The following is a 17,481-nucleotide window of genomic DNA, read 5'->3' on the forward strand; positions in this document are numbered from 1 at the left end:
ACATTTGAGGCTTATATACTCCTATTGAAAGAGAGTGCCTCAAACATGTTTTTCTACATTTTACCTGTTTAATCAAAAGCACTATTTATTACTGTACTTATTGAACGGCTTGTCATTTATATTGATCACTGCGTTCCAGTTTATTGGATTCAATTTAATTGCTCTTACAGCTCACAGTTGAGTGGAGAGTTCAAAATGATGAACACAGTCAAAATTGCTAGTGAGTCATTTGTGATTAAAACATTTATTCATTTATTCCTTACAGCAAAGTGTATTGTCTTTCTTCTGTACAGCTTTTTAATGGATTCTGTGAATTCCTCTGTCTTCAGAGAGTAAATGATTGGATTCAGCATTGGTGGCAAGACAGTCGTCAGTGACATGTTCACAATCCTGGTGTTCAGTTCAATGGTGGAGCTCATTGCATAGGTGATGCATATAGGAAGATAAAACACACCCACCAAGATCAAATGAGAGGTGCAGGTCTTCATGGCTTTGAGGCGATCAGAGGCTTCTGAAATTTTAAATAATGCTCTGGCTATACAAATATATGTACCTGTGATAAAAAGTACCGGTAACCACAGAATTGTAACAGGATGTGTCCAGTTGATCACAGCACTTGGAGGGTTGTCATCGCATGCCAAAAGTAGTACAGCTCCATGGTCACAGAAAAAGCTGTTTACCACAATAGATTTGCAGAATGATACTCCGCTGATAAAAATCACACCGATGAGACCAGCCAGTCCTGCAAAACTCCATAATATCGCTATCATCACCAACATTGATTTACTAGTCACTATCTCATTATATCTCAGTGGAAAGCATATCGCAACGAATCTATCATAGGATAGAGCAGTGAGAGTGAAAGACTGCACAAAGAGAAACCAAAAAACAAAGAACATACTAGTAAAGCAGGCCCCGTAGGAGATTAAATGTGATTTAAACAGTAAGGTGTCAATCATCTGAGGAACAAGTGCAGTGCTTCCACATAAGTCAGACAAAGCCAAATTAAAAACGACAATGTATTTTGGAGTGTGGAGACAGTTCACAGTGTAAATCATAAACATGACAAAGGCATTTCCTAGTAGACTCAGAGCATAAACAAAGCACAAGAAGACATAGTAGTAGTTTGCATGGGGAATACCGGCAAAACCACTTATGAAAAAGAACTCAGGACGAACAATAGTGGCGTTAATAAAGGAGGTTGAATTCAGGGGGCTCATCGCAGGTTTGCTTGCTCCTCGCTGTTTCTCACCCCCTGAAAAACCAGTTCTTTAGGACCTGACAAACAAATATGGGTTAACCTACAGAAATGAATTCCTGAAACACAACAAAGTTCACAACGTGCCGTTTATAAAAGTTTTAGCTAAAGAAACCACAGAAGATCAGATTTATTAGAAATTATTAAATTATTGAATCAATGTATATTGTGTGTCTCCAAAAAATAAACAATAGATGGAATTATAAGCCTTCATTCCATGCATTAATCAGTGAATGAAAAGTACATCGTACTTTCAATGAACAATTTGTGACTTCATAGAACACACAAAAATCATGTTACAGTAGGTAACCTGTTTATGTGTAGGGGGGCTTTCGCTACCCAAGCAGATAGACCTTTTGCCCTATATGCCCAACGTGTCCCTTTGATTTGATTTTTAAAAATTAAAATTTCTATTTTTTTTGTTCCTGTCACTAATGTTCATTCAATCATTTTGGTAAATTATGTTCTGTACAATACCTAGGTGTCTTAAATAAGTTTTACCTGGTTTATTGGACCCTTTTGTCACATTGATCACTAGAACCTCAAAAGGTCTCTGTAGCACAGCTCTGCAGACGATTTAACAATCATGTTACATACTCCTTACATCTCTGCATCTGTTTCTGTTACGTTTGTATCACCTTACCCTTCAGTTTTAATAGAATATGCTGATAGTTTAATCGCAACCGAAATCTGACAAAGAGAGCTTAACGATGAAAAGTATCTATAAATAGCTTTTACACTGAAATATTTGACATCATACATTTTCTTTCAGAAATCCTCAAAGGGAAAATTTTCAAATGCAATATATTTTGATACATTTTTTGAAAGATGGTGAAAGTATTTTAGATTCAGTTTTCAGTTAGAATAATTGCCATGCGATTCAAGCTAAGCAGAAAAACCGCAGCTCTTTGAAATTATTAAATGAAGGGCTACATTAAGGTGTAGCTAATACTTACCAATAATCCTTTTTGCAAACTGCACAAACCAAAAATGTCAATGCATCCTTTTCTCATTTTGAAGACCTTTTCCTATTAGGAATCCAACTTAGTTCGATGTTTCTCTTTCAGAAGATGTATGTCCTTGAACTTGGTGATAGTTTAGTTGGAAATGACTGTGGAGAGTCAAAGTGTTCATTGTTCTTATATCCCTAAGTGTTGACACAGAACATTACACCAAGGGAACTGGACACAAAAGAAGCACCCATGTGATATTAATGCAACATGACGCAACAATAGCAATTGATTTTGTGTTCCATGTTCTGGATTATGTTTTTTATAAACGTTTTGTTTGTATCTACATTTGGAGCCTCACTCATAGGATCAGGGCTGTGGCATGACTTATTTATTTTCCTCTTGCAGTGCCACCTGTGGGCGAAAGGTCTCCAAAAGTAGAATGCTGCCTCAGACGCAAATCTTACACATGTATGCCCAGTTTTATGATGATGAATTTGGTGAAGCTCAGCCTAACGGCCTAGGATTAGATTGCAAAAGCTGGTTCATTATTAATGTGAATTATAATGAGTCTGTGAATGCCACTGTGGGTTGCCTTAGCTCCCTTAGGATGTTTACTCCTCAGTCCAGTGATCCTCAGTTCTGTCTGCAGTGCCTGCTGGCTTTCTTTTCCACCTTAAAGACAGCAACCCTTTTAGGCCTAAGAAACCAAGTGAGGTGATTTATTTGTGCAATTAACTGCTTTAATCGATCTATAAAGTGAGTCGCAATCAAAAATAAAACATTTGAGGCTTATGTACTCCTATTGAAAGAGAGTGCCTCAAACGTGTTTTTCTACATTTTACCCGTTTAATCAAAAGCACTATTTATTACTGTACTTATTGAACGGCTTGTCATTTATATTGATCACTGTGTTCCAGTTTATTGGATTCAATTTAAGTGCTCTTACAGTTCACAGTTTAGTGGAGAGTTCAATAAAATGAACACAGTCAAATTGCTAGTAGGTCATTTGTAATTAAAACATTTATTCATTTGTTCCTTACAACAAAGTGTATAATCTTTCTTCTGTACAGCTTTTTAATGGATTCTGTGAATTCCTCTGTCTTCAGAGAGTAAATGATTGGATTCAGCATTGGTGGCAAGACAGCCGCCAGAGACATGTTTACTATCCAGGCGTTCAGTTGAATGGCAGAGCTCATTGCATAGGTGATACATATAGGAAGATAAAACACACTCACCAAGATCAAATGAGAGCTACAGGTCTTCATGGCTTTGAGGCGCTCAGAGGCTTCTGAAATTTTAAATAACGCTCTGGCTATACAAATATATGTACCTGTGATAAAAAGTACCGGAATCCATAGAATTATAACAGGATGTGTCCAGTTCATCACAGCTCTTGGAGTGTCATCATCGCATGCCAAAAGGTGTATGGGTCCAAGATCACAGAAATAGCTGTTTACCACAATGGATTTGCAGAATGATACTCTGCTGATAAATATCACAGGTAATAGAGTGGCAAATCCTGAAAACATCCATATAATGGCTGTGATCACCAACACTGATTTACTAGTCACAATCTCATTATATCTCAGTGGTAAGCATATAGCAACAAATCTATCATAGGACAGAACTGTGAGAGTGAAAGATTGCATAGCAGTAAAAGAAAAAACAAAAAACGAATTAGTCAAACAGGCCCCGTAGGAGATTAAATGTGATTTAAACAGCAAGGTGTCAATCATCTGAGGAACAAGTGCGGTGCTTCCACACAAGTCAGACACAGCCAAATTAAAAACGACAATGTATTTTGGAGTGTGGAGACGGTGGACAGTGTAAATCACAAACATGACAAAGGCATTTCCTAGTAGACTCAGAGCATAAACAAAGCACAAGAAGACATAGTAGTAGTTTGCATGGGGAATACCGGCAAAACCACTTATGAAAAAGAACTCAGGACGAACAATAGTGGCATTAATGAAGGAGGTTGAATTCAGGGGGCTCATCGCAGGTTTGCTTGCTCCTCGCTGTTTCTCACCCCCTGAAAAACCAGTTCTTCAGGACCTGACAAACAAATATAGGTTAACCGACAGAAATGAATTCCTGAAACACAACAAAGTTCACAACGTGCCGTTTATAAAAGTTTTAGCTAAAGAATCCACAGAAGATCAGATTTATTAGAAATGATTAAATTATTGAATCAATGTATATTGTGTGTCTCCAAAAAAAAAACAATAGATGGAATTATAAGGCTTCATTCCATGCATTAATCAGTGAATGAAAAGTACATCGTACTTTCAATGAACAATTTGTGACTTCATAGAACACACAAAAATCATGTTACAGTAGGTAACCTGTTTATGTGTAGGGGGGCTCTCGGTACCCAAGCAGATGTACCTTTTGCCCTATATGCCCAACGTGTCCCTTTGATTTGATTTTTAAAAATTAAAATTTCTATTTTTTTTGTTCCTGTCACTAATGTTCATTCAATCATTTTGGTAAATTATGTTCTGTACAATACCTAGGTGTCTTAAATAAGTTTTACCTGGTTTATTGGACCCTTTTGTCACATTGATCACTAGAACCTCAAAAGGTCTCTGTAGCACAGCTCTGCAGACGATTTAACAATCATATTACATACTCCTTACATCTCTGCATCTGTTTCTGTTACGTTTGTATCACCTTACCCTTCAGTTTTAATAGAATATGCTGATAGTTTAATCGCAACCGAAATCTGACAAAGAGAGCTTAACGATGAAAAGTATCTATAAATAGCTTTTACACTGAAATATTTGACATCATACATTTTCTTTCAGAAATCCTCAAAGGGAAAATTTTCAAATGCAATATATTTTGATACATTTTTTGAAAGATGGTGAAAGTATTTTAGATTCAGTTTTCAGTTAGAATAATTGCCATGCGATTCAAGCTAAGCAGAAAAACGGCAGCTCTTTGAAATTATTAAATGAAGGGCTACATTAAGGTGTAGCTAATACTTACCAATAATCCTTTTTGCAAACTGCACAAACCAAAAATGTCAATGCATCCTTTTCTCATTTTGAAGACCTTTTCCTATTAGGAATCCAACTTAGTTCGATGTTTCTCTTTCAGAAGATGTATGTCCTTGAACTTGATGATAGTTTAGTTGGAAATGACTGTGGAGAGTCAAAGTGTTCATCGTTGTTCTTATATCCCTAAGTGTTGACACAGAACATTACACCAAGGGAACAGGACACAAAAGTAGCACCCATGTGATATTAATGCAACATGACGCAACGATAGTACCTGATTTTGTGTTCCATGTTCTGGATTATTTATTTATAAATGGTTTGTTTGTATCTACATTTGGAGCCTCACTCATAGGATCAGGGCTGTGGCATGACTTATTTATTTTCCTCTTGCAGTGCCACCTGTTGGCGAAAGGTCTCCAAAAGTATAATGCTGCCTCAGACGCAAATCTTACACATGTATGCCCAGTTTTATGATGATGAATTTGGTGAAACTCAGCCTTACGGCCTAGGATTAGATTGTAAAAGCTGGTTCATTATTATTCTGAATTATAATGAGTCTGTGAATGCCACTGTGGGTTGCCTTAGCTCCCTTAGGATGTTTACTCCTCAGTACAGTGATCCTCAGTTCTGTCTGCAGTGCCTGCTGGCTTTCTTTTCCACCTTAAAGACAGCAACCCTTTTAGGCCTAAGAAACCAAGTGAGGTGATTTATTTGTGCAATCAATTGCTTTAATTGATTTATATAGCGAGTCGCCATGAAAAATATATACTCTTATTCAAAGAGAGTGCCTCAAACGTGTTTTTGTACATTTTACCCATTTTATAAAAAGCACTATTTATTACTGTACTTATTGAACGGTTTCTCATTTATATTGATCAGTGCGTTCCAGTTTATTGGATTCAATTTAATTGCTTTTACAGCTCACAGTTCAGTGGAGAGTTCAAAATAATGAACACAGTCAATATTGCTAGTGAGGCATTTGTGATTAAAACATTTATTCATTTATTACTTACAGTAAAGTTTATCTTGTTTCTTCTGTACAGCTTTTTAATGGATTCTGTGAATTCCTCTGTCTTCAGAGAGTAAATGATCGGATTCAGCATTGGTGGCAAGACAGTGGTCAGAGACATGTTAACGATCCAGGCATTTGGTGGTATGGCTGAGCCCATTGCATAGGTGATGCATATAGGAAAATAAAACACACTCACCAAGATCAAATGAGAGGTGCAGGTTTTCATGGCTTTGAGGCGCTCAGAAGCATCTGCAATTTTAAATAACGCTCTGGCTATACAAATATATGTGCCTGTGATAAACAGTACCGGAACCCAGAGAATTAAAACCGAATCCATCTTATTTATCACAGCACTTGGATTGTTGTCATCGCATGCCAATAGTGTTACGGCTCCATGATCACAGAAAAAGCTGTTTACCACATTGGATTTGCAGAATGACAGTCTGTTTATAACAAACAGAGATTTGAGAATTACCATTCCTGAAAGAATCCATAATATGGTTGTGATCACCAACATTGATTTATTAGTGACAATCTCATAGTACCTTAGCGGAAAGCATATAGCAACAAATCTATCATAGGACAGAAACATGAGGGTGAAAGACTGCATATTGAGACACCCAAAAACAAAAAACATATTAGTCAAGCAGCCCTCGTAGGAGATTAAATGTGATTTAAACAGCAAGGTGTCAATCATCTGAGGAACAACTGCAGTGCTTCCACACAAGTCAGTCACAGCCAAATTAAAAACGACAATGTATTTTGGAGTGTGAAGACTGTGGTCAGTGTAAATCACAAACATGACAAAGGCATTTCCTAGTAGACTCGCTACATAAACAAAGCCCAAGAAAACATAATAGTAGTTTGCGTGGGGAATACCGGCAAAACCGCTTATGTAAAAGAATTCGGGACGCACAATAGTGGCGTTAAACAAGGAGGGTGAATTCAGGGGACTCATCGCAGGTTTGTTTGCTCTTCACGGTTTCTCACCCCCTGAAAAACCAGTCCTTCAGGATCTGAAAATTAAAAAAAATTGGTTAACTTAATGTAATGAATTCCTGAAACACAACAAATTAACAATGTGTAGTTAATCAAATATTCAGCTACAGAAACCACTGTAGCTCAGAATTATTAGTAATTATTCATTTTTGAATTAATGGATCTTGTGTGCCTCAAACAAAAAAATATAAATGAAACAAAAGAAAATTTTAAAAAAATTCCCAGGCTTCAATCAATCCATTCTACGTTATCATACTTTCAGTGAACAATCTGTGACTTCACAGAACACAGACAAATCATGTTCCAATGTAGGGGGGCCCTTGGAACCTCAGCTTTTTCACCTTTTTACCCACGTTGCCCTTTGATTTGATATAAAATATTACAATGTCTATTTTTATTGTTCCTTTCACTAATGTTCATTCATTGAATTTGGTGAATTATATTCTGTAGAGTAGCTAGCTGTCTTAAATCAGTTTTACCTGGTTTATTGTGGTCTTTTCTCAATTTGAGCACCTGACCCTCAAAAGTTCTCTGTAGCACAGCTCTGCATAACACGTAACAATCATGTTGCATACTCGTTACATCTCTACATCTTTTTCTGTTACGTTTGCATCACTGTACCCTTCTGTTTTAAATGAATATGCCGATAATTTAAGCACAAAGTAAACCTGTCAAGGAGAGCTTAATGATGAACAATGTCTGTAAATTATCTTTACACTGAAATGCTTGACTTTATGCATTTTCTCACAGAGATAATCAACAGCAAAAGATCCTTGATGCAATATATTAACTTTTTTTAAAGTCTGAAAAATTATTTTAGATTCAGTTTTCAGTTAGAATAATTGCCATGCAATTCAAGCTAAGCAGAAAAAGGGCACCTCTTTGAAATAAACAAATGAAGGACTACATTAATGTGTAGCTAATACTTACCAATAATTTTTTGCAAAATGTCAATGCATCCGTATCTCTTTTAGAAGACCTCTTTTTCTTTAAGGAAACCAATGTACTTTGATGTTTCTGTTTTAGAGGATGTGTGTTCTTGATAGCTCTGTTGAAAAAGATTGTGGAGAAACAGAGCATGCAGTGTTGTTCTTATATCCTGGAGTGCTGACAGAAAACATTACACCATGGGAACAGAACATAAAAAATAAAAAAAAACTTAAAAAAAAAAAAAACACTCATGTGATATCCATGCAACATGATGTAACGATAGCGATTGATTTTGTATTCCTTGTTTGGGGTTATTTATTTATTAGTAGTTCGTTTGTTTCTTTGTTTGGAGCCTCACTCTTCGGTCTGGGCCTATTGCATGACTGTGAATATTTCAGGTTTGTGTATATGCGTAAGCTTGAAACATTGTGCGCATAATATGTGAAATGGATGTTTATTGGATGTTTATTTGTAATGTTACATCCAGCATTCAGATAGTGACACACTGAGAAAAAATAAAAAGAGAATTAATAGAATAATTACCATAGATTGGTTTCTGTTTGAGTACAGAAACAATAATTATAAATATAAGTGCAAGTGGTAATTAATGGGTTCTAAGCAGCATGTGATAATTATGAATTTTTTAGGTGAAGGGGTGTATTTGGTACATTTATTTTCAGTTTCTGCCCCAAAATGTGACATGGTATTTGCATTCTTAGAAGTCAAAATGCATACAATCTTGTGGATGACAGACATCCCAATGGAAGGAGGAGGATAAATGGCGAGCTTTAGTGATGGGGTTCTTAATGGTCTTCTAGAAAGGCAGTGAAACTTAATGTTTCAAGGACTATATTCCTGTTTGGCATGGACTATTGAGATTTCCACGGAGGGCATCTGTAGTAACCGTTTATCATGTCTGACGTGGCTAAGCGTTTCTCTACACAGTGTCTGTGAATGCCACTGTGGGTTGCCTTAGCTCCCTTAGGATGTTTACTCCTCAGTACAGTGATCCTCAGTTCTGTCTGCAGTGCCTGCTGGCTTTCTTTTCCACCTTAAAATCAGCAACAATTTTAGGCCTAAGAAACCAAGTGAGGTGTTTTATTTGTGCAATCAACTGCTTTAATTGATCTATAAAGCGATTCGCAATGAAAAAAAAAGTATAAACTCCTGTTGAAAGAGAGTGGCTCAAATATGTTGTGTATATTTTACCCACCTAATAAAAAGCACAATTTATGCTGTTCTTATTGAACGGCTTGTCATTTATATTGAACACTGTGTTCCAGTTTATTGGATTCAATTTAAGTGCTCTTACAGTTCACAGTTTAGTGGAGCATTCAATAAAATGATCACAGTCAAATTGCTAGTAGATCATTTGTGATTAAAACATTTATTCATTTGTTCCTTACAACGAAGTGTATAATCTTTCTTCTGTACAGCTTTTTAATGGATTCTGTGAATTCCTCTGTCTTCAGAGAGTAAATGATTGGATTCAGCATTGATGGCAAGACAGTAGTCAGAGACATGTTAACGATCCTGGCATTCAGTTGAATGGCAGAGCCCATTGCATAGGTGATACATATAGGAAGATAAAACACACTCACCAAGATCAAATGAGAGCTACAGGTCTTCATGGCTTTTAGGCGCTCAGAGGCTTCTGAAATTTTAAATAATGCTCTGGCTATACAAATATATGTACCTGTGATAAACAGTACCGGAAACCATAGAATTATAACAGGATGTGTCCAGGTCATCACAGCTCTTGGAGTGTCATCATCGCATGCCAAAAGGTGTATGGGTCCAAGATCACAGAAATAGCTGTTTACCACAATGGATTTGCAGAATGATACTCTGCTGATAAATATCACAGGTATGAGATTGGCAAATCCTGAAAACATCCATATAATGGCTGTGATCACCAACACTGATTTACTAGTCACAATCTCATTATATCTCAGTGGATAGCATATAGCAACAAATCTATCATAGGACAAAACAGTGAGAGTGAAAGACTGCATAGCGATAAAAGCAAAAACAAAAAACGAATTAGTCAAGCAGGCCTCGTAGGAGATTAAATGTGATTTAAACAGCAAGGTGTCAATCATCTGAGGAACAAGTGCGGTGCTTCCACACAAGTCAGACACAGCCAAATTAAAAACGACAATGTATTTTGGACTGTGGAGACGGTGGTCAGTGTAAATCACAAACATGACAAAGGCATTACCTAGTAGACTCAGAGCATAAACAAAGCACAAGAAGACATAGTAGTAGTTTGCATGGGAAATACCGGCAAAACCACTTATGAAAAAGAACTCAGGATGAACAATAGTGGCGTTAATGAAGGAGGTTGAATTCAGGGGGCTCATCGCAGATTTGCTTGCTCCTCACTGTTTCTCACCCCCTGAAAAACCAGTTCTTTAGGACCTGACAAACAAATATGGGTTAACCTACAGAAATGAATTCCTGAAACACAACAAAGTTCACAACGTGCCGTTTATAAAAGTTTTAGATAAAGAAACCACAGAAGCTCAGATTTTAATGAAATCAGTGAATGAAAAAGTACATCGTACTTTCAATGAACAATTTGTGACTTCATAGAACACACAAAAATCATGTTACAGTAGGTAACCTGTTTTTGTGTAGGGGGGCTTTCGCTACCCAAGCAGATAGACCTTTTGCCCTATATGCCCAACGTGTCCCTTTGATTTGATTTAAAAAAAATAAAAATTTCTATTTTTTTTTGTTCCTGTCACTAATGTTCATTCATTCATTTTGGTAAATTATGTTCTGTACAATACCTAGGTGTCTTAAATAAGTTTTACATGGTGACTTTTGTCACATTGAGCTCCTGACCCTCAAAAGGTCTCTGTAGCACAGCTCTGCAGAAGATTTAACAATCATGTTACATACTCTTTACATATCTACATCTTTTTCTGTTACGTTTGTATCACTCTACCCTTCAGTTTTAATAGAATATGCTGATAGTTTAATCGCTACAGAAATCTGTCAGAGAGCTTAATGATGAACAGTATCTATGAATAGTTTTTACACTGAAATATTTTACATTTCTTTCAGAAATCCCCAAAGGGAAAGTTTTTTGATGCAATATATTCTGAGATTTTTTAAAACATGGTGAAATTATTTTAGATTCAATTTGCTGTTAGAATAACTGTCATGCGCTTTAAGCTAAGCAGAAAACGGCAGCTCTTTGAAATAAATAAATGAAGGACTACATTAAGGAGTAGCTAGTACTTACCAATAATTTTTTGCAAACTGCAGAGACGAATAATGTCAGTACATCCGTTTCTCATTTAGATTACCTCTTTTCATATTAGGAATCAAACGTTCTTCGATGTTTCTTTTTCAGAAGATGTACGTCCTTGATCTTGATGATAGGTCAGTCGGAATCGACTGTGGTGAGGCACAGTGTTCATTGTTGTTCTTATATCCCTCAGTGTTGACAGAACATTACACCAAGGGAACAGGACACAAAAGAAAAGCCCACGTGATATTAATGCAACATGGTGCAACGATAGCGACAGATTTTGTGTTCCTTGTTTGGGATTATCTATTTATAAATGCTTTGTTTGTTTACATGTTTGGAGCCTTACTCTTAGGACCGGGGCTGTAGCATGACTGTGACTATTTCAGGTTTGTGTATGTATGCGTGAACTTGAAACATTGTACTGATAATATGTGAAATCGATGTTTATTGGACGTTTATTTCTGAGAGTTAAGTCCTGCATTCAGATCGTGAAACACTGGAGAAAAAAATGAATCGAACAGTTACCATGGATAAAATGGGAAAACTTTCTAATTGCAGTTTGAGTACAGAACCAATGATAATAATAATAATAATAATAATAATAATAAATATCACTGCAAGCGATAATTAATGGGGTCGAAGCAGCACGTGATAAATATGACTTTTTAAGCTGAAGTGGCACATGGGGGGGCTAAGAATTTTAGTCTCTGCCCCAAAATTTGACATGGTATTCCCAAGCTCAGAACTCAATGTGCATACAAGTTTTAGGATGATCAGCCATTTCTAAGCCTGTCACATGCCGACTGAGTGATGATTGGCTAATGGTGGCCATATTTTTGTAGATATGACTTTACCATTGTACATTCAATGGGAGACTGATGACAGGACAGCATGCAAAGTTTCAACCAGACTGGTCAAGCAATTGAGGAGTTGGAGGCATTTTTGTTTATTTTCCTCTTGCAGTGACACCTATTGTCGAAAGGTCACCAAATTTAGCATGCTGCCTCAGATGCAAATATTGCACATGTATGCCTAGTTTCATGATGATGCATTTGGTGCAGCTCAGCCTACCGTCTTAGAATTAGTCGGCAAATACTTGTTCATTATTAATGTAAATTATAAGATATCCCAATAAGCATAGCCAAAGATGCACTCTTTGAAAACTTTCATATTTGAAATAGTGCCCCCTAATGGTCGACTGATCCCAAAATGTACAAGTTCACACCATGTCAAGAGGTCAATATATGCATCAAGTTTCATGATGATCAGCAATTGCTAAGCCTGTCAAACGGCTGCTCATGTTTGTCCCCATCCCGGGCCAGATGAACAAGCCTTGGAGGACTTCCCTGCTCCCTGATGTTCCAGGGCCTCGTGATACAGCCACAACTCGTCCTCACGCTCGCTTGTGCCAGGATGTGTCACACCCCTTCACCTCCAATTGGTTCCTCGCTCCTGCGGCAATGCACTTTCCCTTAATGCAGAGCCACTCCCTCTTTCTCCACCACTTACGTTGTTCTGGTGGGGACTGTCACTGCTCCCCTCTCTGCGGGGGCTTCTCCAAGTGCACCCACTCAGCCAGAGCCTGCAGATAGACATCCCCTTGCTTGCTGCTGCTCCTTCCAATCCAGGTCCACCATGGTTTTGCCCCCCTGCACCAGGCTCACTGGTCCACCGTCCACTATTCATGATTCACATTACCTTGACTATACTTAAGACTAAGCTGATAGTTCATTAGCTGCTGGCCCACCACTGTTTTGTGGCACTGGGCCGACCCATCTCCAGGTGCACCAGGGGGTCATTGTTCAATTTCACTTCAGTTTTATTTGTGTAGTGCTGTTTGCCGAGACCTCACAAAGACGTTTGCAGATCAGTAAGGAAACAGAAACAGAGAAAACACCAAGCCTGAATCCCCAAATACTTTATATGGCCAAAGTACGTGGACACCTGACATCCATCATCTCATGAAATATTATGGGAATTAATTTGGAGTCGGTACACTCCTTGCTGCTCTTACTACTTCAGCTCTTCTGGGATGGCAGTATACTAGATGTTGGAGCATTGCTGCAGGAATTTGCTACTATTCAGCCAGAAGAGCATTAGTGAGGTTCGGCAATTGATTGGGCGATTGATTTATGCTTGATTTGAGTCTTTTATCTCAAATTTTACAGACATTAAAAATAAATCTTTTAGTTCTTATTTTCAGATTGAATTTACAATCTAAAAATATACAGACTAAATATACAACTTAATCTTTGAATCAGATTTTTGAAAATAAATAATTCATAAAAAATAAATAGTTAGCTTGTATCATTATTTTTTCAGAAGCGAATATTTAGTAAAATACATATAGTTAATTAAAATCTTAATTCTTTAACCTTTTTTATTAATACCTATATTTGTCATTTAACTTACTATTTATTTTACCACAAATCCTGTTTCAATTTATATATTTAGCATAAATCTTCTGCTCTAAATGTAATATTTAGCATTTATTTAAATCTAGGTTTTTATCGTAGCCGAAATATTACATTTCGCTGAAAGCTTATTTTATAACAAAGCTTTGTTAAAAATGTAAATATAAATGGCGAGATTTAGTGATGGGATTCTTAATGGTCTTCTAGAAAGGCAGTGAAACTTAATGTTTCAAGGACTATATTCCTGTTTGGCATGGACTATTGATATTTCCACGGAGGGCATCTGTAATAACTGTTTATCATGTCTAACGTGACTAAACGTTTGTCTACACAGTGTCTGTGAATGCCACTGTGGGTTGCCTTAGCTCCCTTAGGATGTTTACTCCTCAGTACAGTGATCCTCGGTTCTGTCTGCAGTGCCTGCTGGCTTTCTTTTCTTCCTTAAAGACAGCAATCATTTTAGGCCTAAGAAACCAAGTGAGGTGATTTATTTGTGCAATCAACTGCTTTAATTGATCTATAAAGCCATTTGCAATAAAAAATATATATATATTTGAGGCTTATATACTCCCATTGAAAGAGAGTGCCTCAAACATGTTTTTGTACATTTTACTCATTTAATAAAAAGCACTATTTCTTACTGTACTTATTGAACGGCTTGTCGTTTATATTGATCACTGTGTTCCAGTGATTCAATTTAATTGCTCTTACAGTTCAGAGTTGAGTGGAGAGTTCAAAAAAATGTACACAGTCAAAATTGCTAGTCAGTCATTTGTGATTAAAACATTTATTCATTTATTCCTTACAGCAAAGTTTATCTTGTTTCTTCTATAAAGCTTTTTAATGGATTCTGTGAATTCCTCTGTCTTCAGAGAGTAAATGATTGGATTCAGCATTGGTGGCAAGACAGCCGCCAGAGACATGTTCACAATCCTGGTGTTCAGTTGAATGGTGGAGCTCATTGCATAGGTGATACATATAGGAAGATAAAACACACCCACCAAGATCAAATGAGAGGTGCAGGTCTTCATGGCTTTGAGGCGCTCAGAGGCTTCTGAAATTTTAAATAATGCTCTGGCTATACAAATGTATGTACCTGTGATAAAAAGTACCGGTAACCAGAGAATTATAACGGGATGTGTCCAGTTTATCACAGCACTTGGAGGGTTGTCATCGCATGCCAAAAGTAGTACAGCTCCAGCATCACAGAAATAGCTGTTTACCACAATAGATTTGCAGAATGATACTCCACTGATAAAAATCACAGCCATGATAACAGCCATTCCTGGAAAAATCCATAATATCGCTATCATCACCAACATTGATTTACTAGTCACAATCTCATTATATCTCAGTGGAAAGCATATAGCAACAAATCTATCATAGGATAGAGCAGTGAGAGTGAAAGACTGCACAGAGAGAAACCAAAAAACAAAAAACATACTAGTAAAGCAGGCCTTGTAGGAGATTAAATGTGATTTAAACAGTAAGGTGTCAATCATCTGAGGAACAAGTGCGGTGCTTCCACACAAGTCAGACAAAGCCAAATTAAAAACGACAATGTATTTTGGACAGTGGAGACAGTTGACAGTGTAAATCATAAACATGACGAAAGAATTTCCCAATAGAGACAGAGCATAAACGAAGCACAAGAACACATAATAGTAGTTTGCGTGGGGAATACCGGAAAAACCACTTATGAAAAAAAACTCAAGACGCACAATAGTGGCGTTAGTAAAGGAATTTGAATTCAGGGGGCTCATCGCAGGTTTGTTTACTCCTGACACGGTTTCTCACTCCCTGAAAAAATTTACTTTTAGCACCTGAAAATAAAAAATAGGTTAGCCTACAAAAATTAATTCCTGAAACACAACAAAGTTCCCAATGTGCCGTTTATAACATATTTAGCTAAAGAAACCGCAGAAGCTCAGATTTATTAGAAATTAAATTATTGAATCAATGCATGTTGTGTCTCAACAAAAAAAAAAAAACAATAGATGGAATTATAAGCCTTCATTCCATGCATTAATCAGTGAATGAAAAATGCATAGTACTTTCAATGAACAATTTGTGACTTCATACAACACGCAAAAATCATGTTACAGTAGGTAACCTGTTTATGTGTAGGGGGGTTCTCGGTACCCAAGCACATGTACCTTTTGCCCTATATGCCCAACGTGTCCCTTTGATTTGATTTTAAAAAATTAAAATTTCTGTTTTTGTTGTTCCTGTCACTAATGTTCATTCAGTCATTTTGGTCATTTATATTCTGTACAATACCTAGGTGTCTTAAATCAGTTTTACCTGGTTTATTGCACCCTTTTGTCACATTGAGCTCCTGACCCTCAAAAGGTCTCTGTAGCACAGCTCTGCAGAAGATTTAACAATCATATTACATTCTCCTTACATCTCTGCATCTGTTTCTGTTACGTTTGTATCACCTTACCCTTCAGTTTTAATAGAATATGCTGATAGTTTAATCGCAACCGAAATCTGACAAAGAGAGCTTAACGATGAACAGTATCTATAAATAGCTTTTACACTGAAATATTTGACATTATACATTTTCTTTCAGGAATCCTCAAAGGGAAAGTTTTCAAATACAATATATTTTGATACATTTTTTATAAGTTGCTGAAATTATTTTAGATTCAGTTTTCAGTTAGAATAATTGCCCTGCGATTCAAGCTAAGCAGAAAAATGACAGCTCTTTGAAATTATTAAATGAAGGGCTACATTAAGGTGTAGCTAATACATACCAATAATTTTTTTTTGCAAACTGCACAAACCAAAAATGTTAATGCATCCTTTTTCTCATTTTGAAGACCTTTTCCTATTAGGAATCCTACGTACTTCGATGTTTCTCTTTCAGAAGATGTATGTCCTTGAACTTGATGATAGTTCAGTTGGAAATGACTGTGGAGAGTCAAAGTGTTTATCGTCGTTCTTATATTCCTAAGTGTTGACACAGAACATTACACCAAGGGAACAGGACACAAAAGAAGCGCCCATGTGATTTTAATTCAACATGACGCAACAATAGTACCTGATTTTGTGTTCCATGTTCTGGATTATTTATTTATAAATGGTTTGTTTGTATCTACGTTTGGAGCCTCACTCATAGGATCAGGGCTGTGGCATGACTTATTTATTTTCCTCTTGCAGTGCCACCTGTGGGCGAAAGGTCTCCAAAAGTAGAATGCTGCCTCAGACGCAAATCTTACACATGTATGCCCAGTTTTATGATGATGAATTTGGTGAAACTCAGCCTAACGGCCTAGGATTAGATTGCAAAAGCTGGTTCATTATTAACGTGAATTATAATGAGTCTGTGAATGCCACTGTGGGTTGCCTTAGCTCCCTTAGGATGTTTACTCCTCAGTACAGTGATCCTCAGTTCTGTCTGCAGTGCCTGCTGGCTTTATTTTCCACCTTAAAGACAGCAACCATTTTAGGCCTAAGAAACCAAGTGAGGTGTTTTATTTCTGCAATCAACTGCTTTAATTGATTTATATAGCGAGTCGCAATGAATAAAAAAGATTATTTGAGGCTTATATACTCTTATTGAAAGAGAGTGCCTCAAACATGTTTTTGTATATTTTACCCATTTAATAAAAAGCACTATTTATACTGTACTTATTGAACTGCTTG

General features: G+C 36.8%; 4 protein-coding genes and 1 long non-coding RNA gene across 6 annotated transcripts; all 5 read right to left on the reverse strand.

Annotated features, from left to right (window-relative positions):
• Positions 1-248: 248 nt before the first annotated feature.
• Positions 249-2,353, reverse strand: LOC118236582 (olfactory receptor 1E1-like). The gene is made up of 3 exons (XM_035435073.1): positions 2,215-2,353; positions 1,760-1,824; positions 249-1,278 (listed from the first exon to the last, which is right to left on the reverse strand). The coding sequence occupies exon 3, from the start codon at positions 1,218-1,220 to the stop codon at positions 249-251; it is 972 nt and encodes a 323-aa protein (XP_035290964.1). The 5' UTR covers positions 1,221-1,278; positions 1,760-1,824; positions 2,215-2,353.
• Positions 2,354-3,218: 865 nt separating this feature from the next.
• On the reverse strand, positions 3,219-4,290 carry LOC118235345 (olfactory receptor 1571-like). The gene has a single exon (XM_035432570.1). The coding sequence runs from the start codon at positions 4,206-4,208 to the stop codon at positions 3,237-3,239; it is 972 nt and encodes a 323-aa protein (XP_035288461.1). The 5' UTR covers positions 4,209-4,290; the 3' UTR covers positions 3,219-3,236.
• Positions 4,291-6,190: 1,900 nt separating this feature from the next.
• LOC118235338 (olfactory receptor 52E4-like) lies at positions 6,191-8,341 on the reverse strand. The gene is made up of 2 exons (XM_035432558.1): positions 8,155-8,341; positions 6,191-7,241 (listed from the first exon to the last, which is right to left on the reverse strand). Exon 2 carries the CDS (start codon positions 7,181-7,183, stop codon positions 6,212-6,214), a length of 972 nt encoding a protein of 323 aa, XP_035288449.1. The 5' UTR covers positions 7,184-7,241; positions 8,155-8,341; the 3' UTR covers positions 6,191-6,211.
• Positions 8,342-10,212: 1,871 nt separating this feature from the next.
• LOC118235350 lies at positions 10,213-11,540 on the reverse strand. The gene is made up of 3 exons (XR_004766829.1): positions 11,408-11,540; positions 10,974-11,030; positions 10,213-10,575 (listed from the first exon to the last, which is right to left on the reverse strand). It is a non-coding gene; the product is annotated as an uncharacterized LOC118235350 (long non-coding RNA).
• A 3,070-nt stretch (positions 11,541-14,610) lies between these two features.
• On the reverse strand, positions 14,611-16,826 carry LOC118235337 (olfactory receptor 1-like). Of its 2 annotated transcripts, XM_035432557.1 has the most exons (3): positions 16,590-16,826; positions 16,135-16,199; positions 14,611-15,653 (listed from the first exon to the last, which is right to left on the reverse strand). In XM_035432557.1, the coding sequence occupies exon 3, from the start codon at positions 15,591-15,593 to the stop codon at positions 14,622-14,624; it is 972 nt and encodes a 323-aa protein (XP_035288448.1). In that variant the 5' UTR covers positions 15,594-15,653; positions 16,135-16,199; positions 16,590-16,826; the 3' UTR covers positions 14,611-14,621. The 2 variants fall into 2 exon arrangements, with proteins under 2 accessions (XP_035288448.1, XP_035288447.1); XM_035432556.1 differs by having other exon boundaries at positions 14,611-16,199.
• Positions 16,827-17,481: the final 655 nt, after the last annotated feature.

This window comes from Anguilla anguilla, chromosome 9 (genome assembly GCF_013347855.1).
Source record: "Anguilla anguilla isolate fAngAng1 chromosome 9, fAngAng1.pri, whole genome shotgun sequence".
Lineage (NCBI taxonomy): Eukaryota > Metazoa > Chordata > Actinopteri > Anguilliformes > Anguillidae > Anguilla > Anguilla anguilla.

Bases quoted from the DNA above. Each gene is read 5' to 3' on its own strand.
- LOC118236582 (XM_035435073.1), bottom strand. From the start codon at position 1,220: ATGAGCCCCCTGAATTCAACCTCCTTTATTAACGCCACTATTGTTCGT.
- LOC118235345 (XM_035432570.1), bottom strand. From the start codon at position 4,208: ATGAGCCCCCTGAATTCAACCTCCTTCATTAATGCCACTATTGTTCGT.
- LOC118235338 (XM_035432558.1), bottom strand. From the start codon at position 7,183: ATGAGTCCCCTGAATTCACCCTCCTTGTTTAACGCCACTATTGTGCGT.
- LOC118235337 (XM_035432557.1), bottom strand. From the start codon at position 15,593: ATGAGCCCCCTGAATTCAAATTCCTTTACTAACGCCACTATTGTGCGT.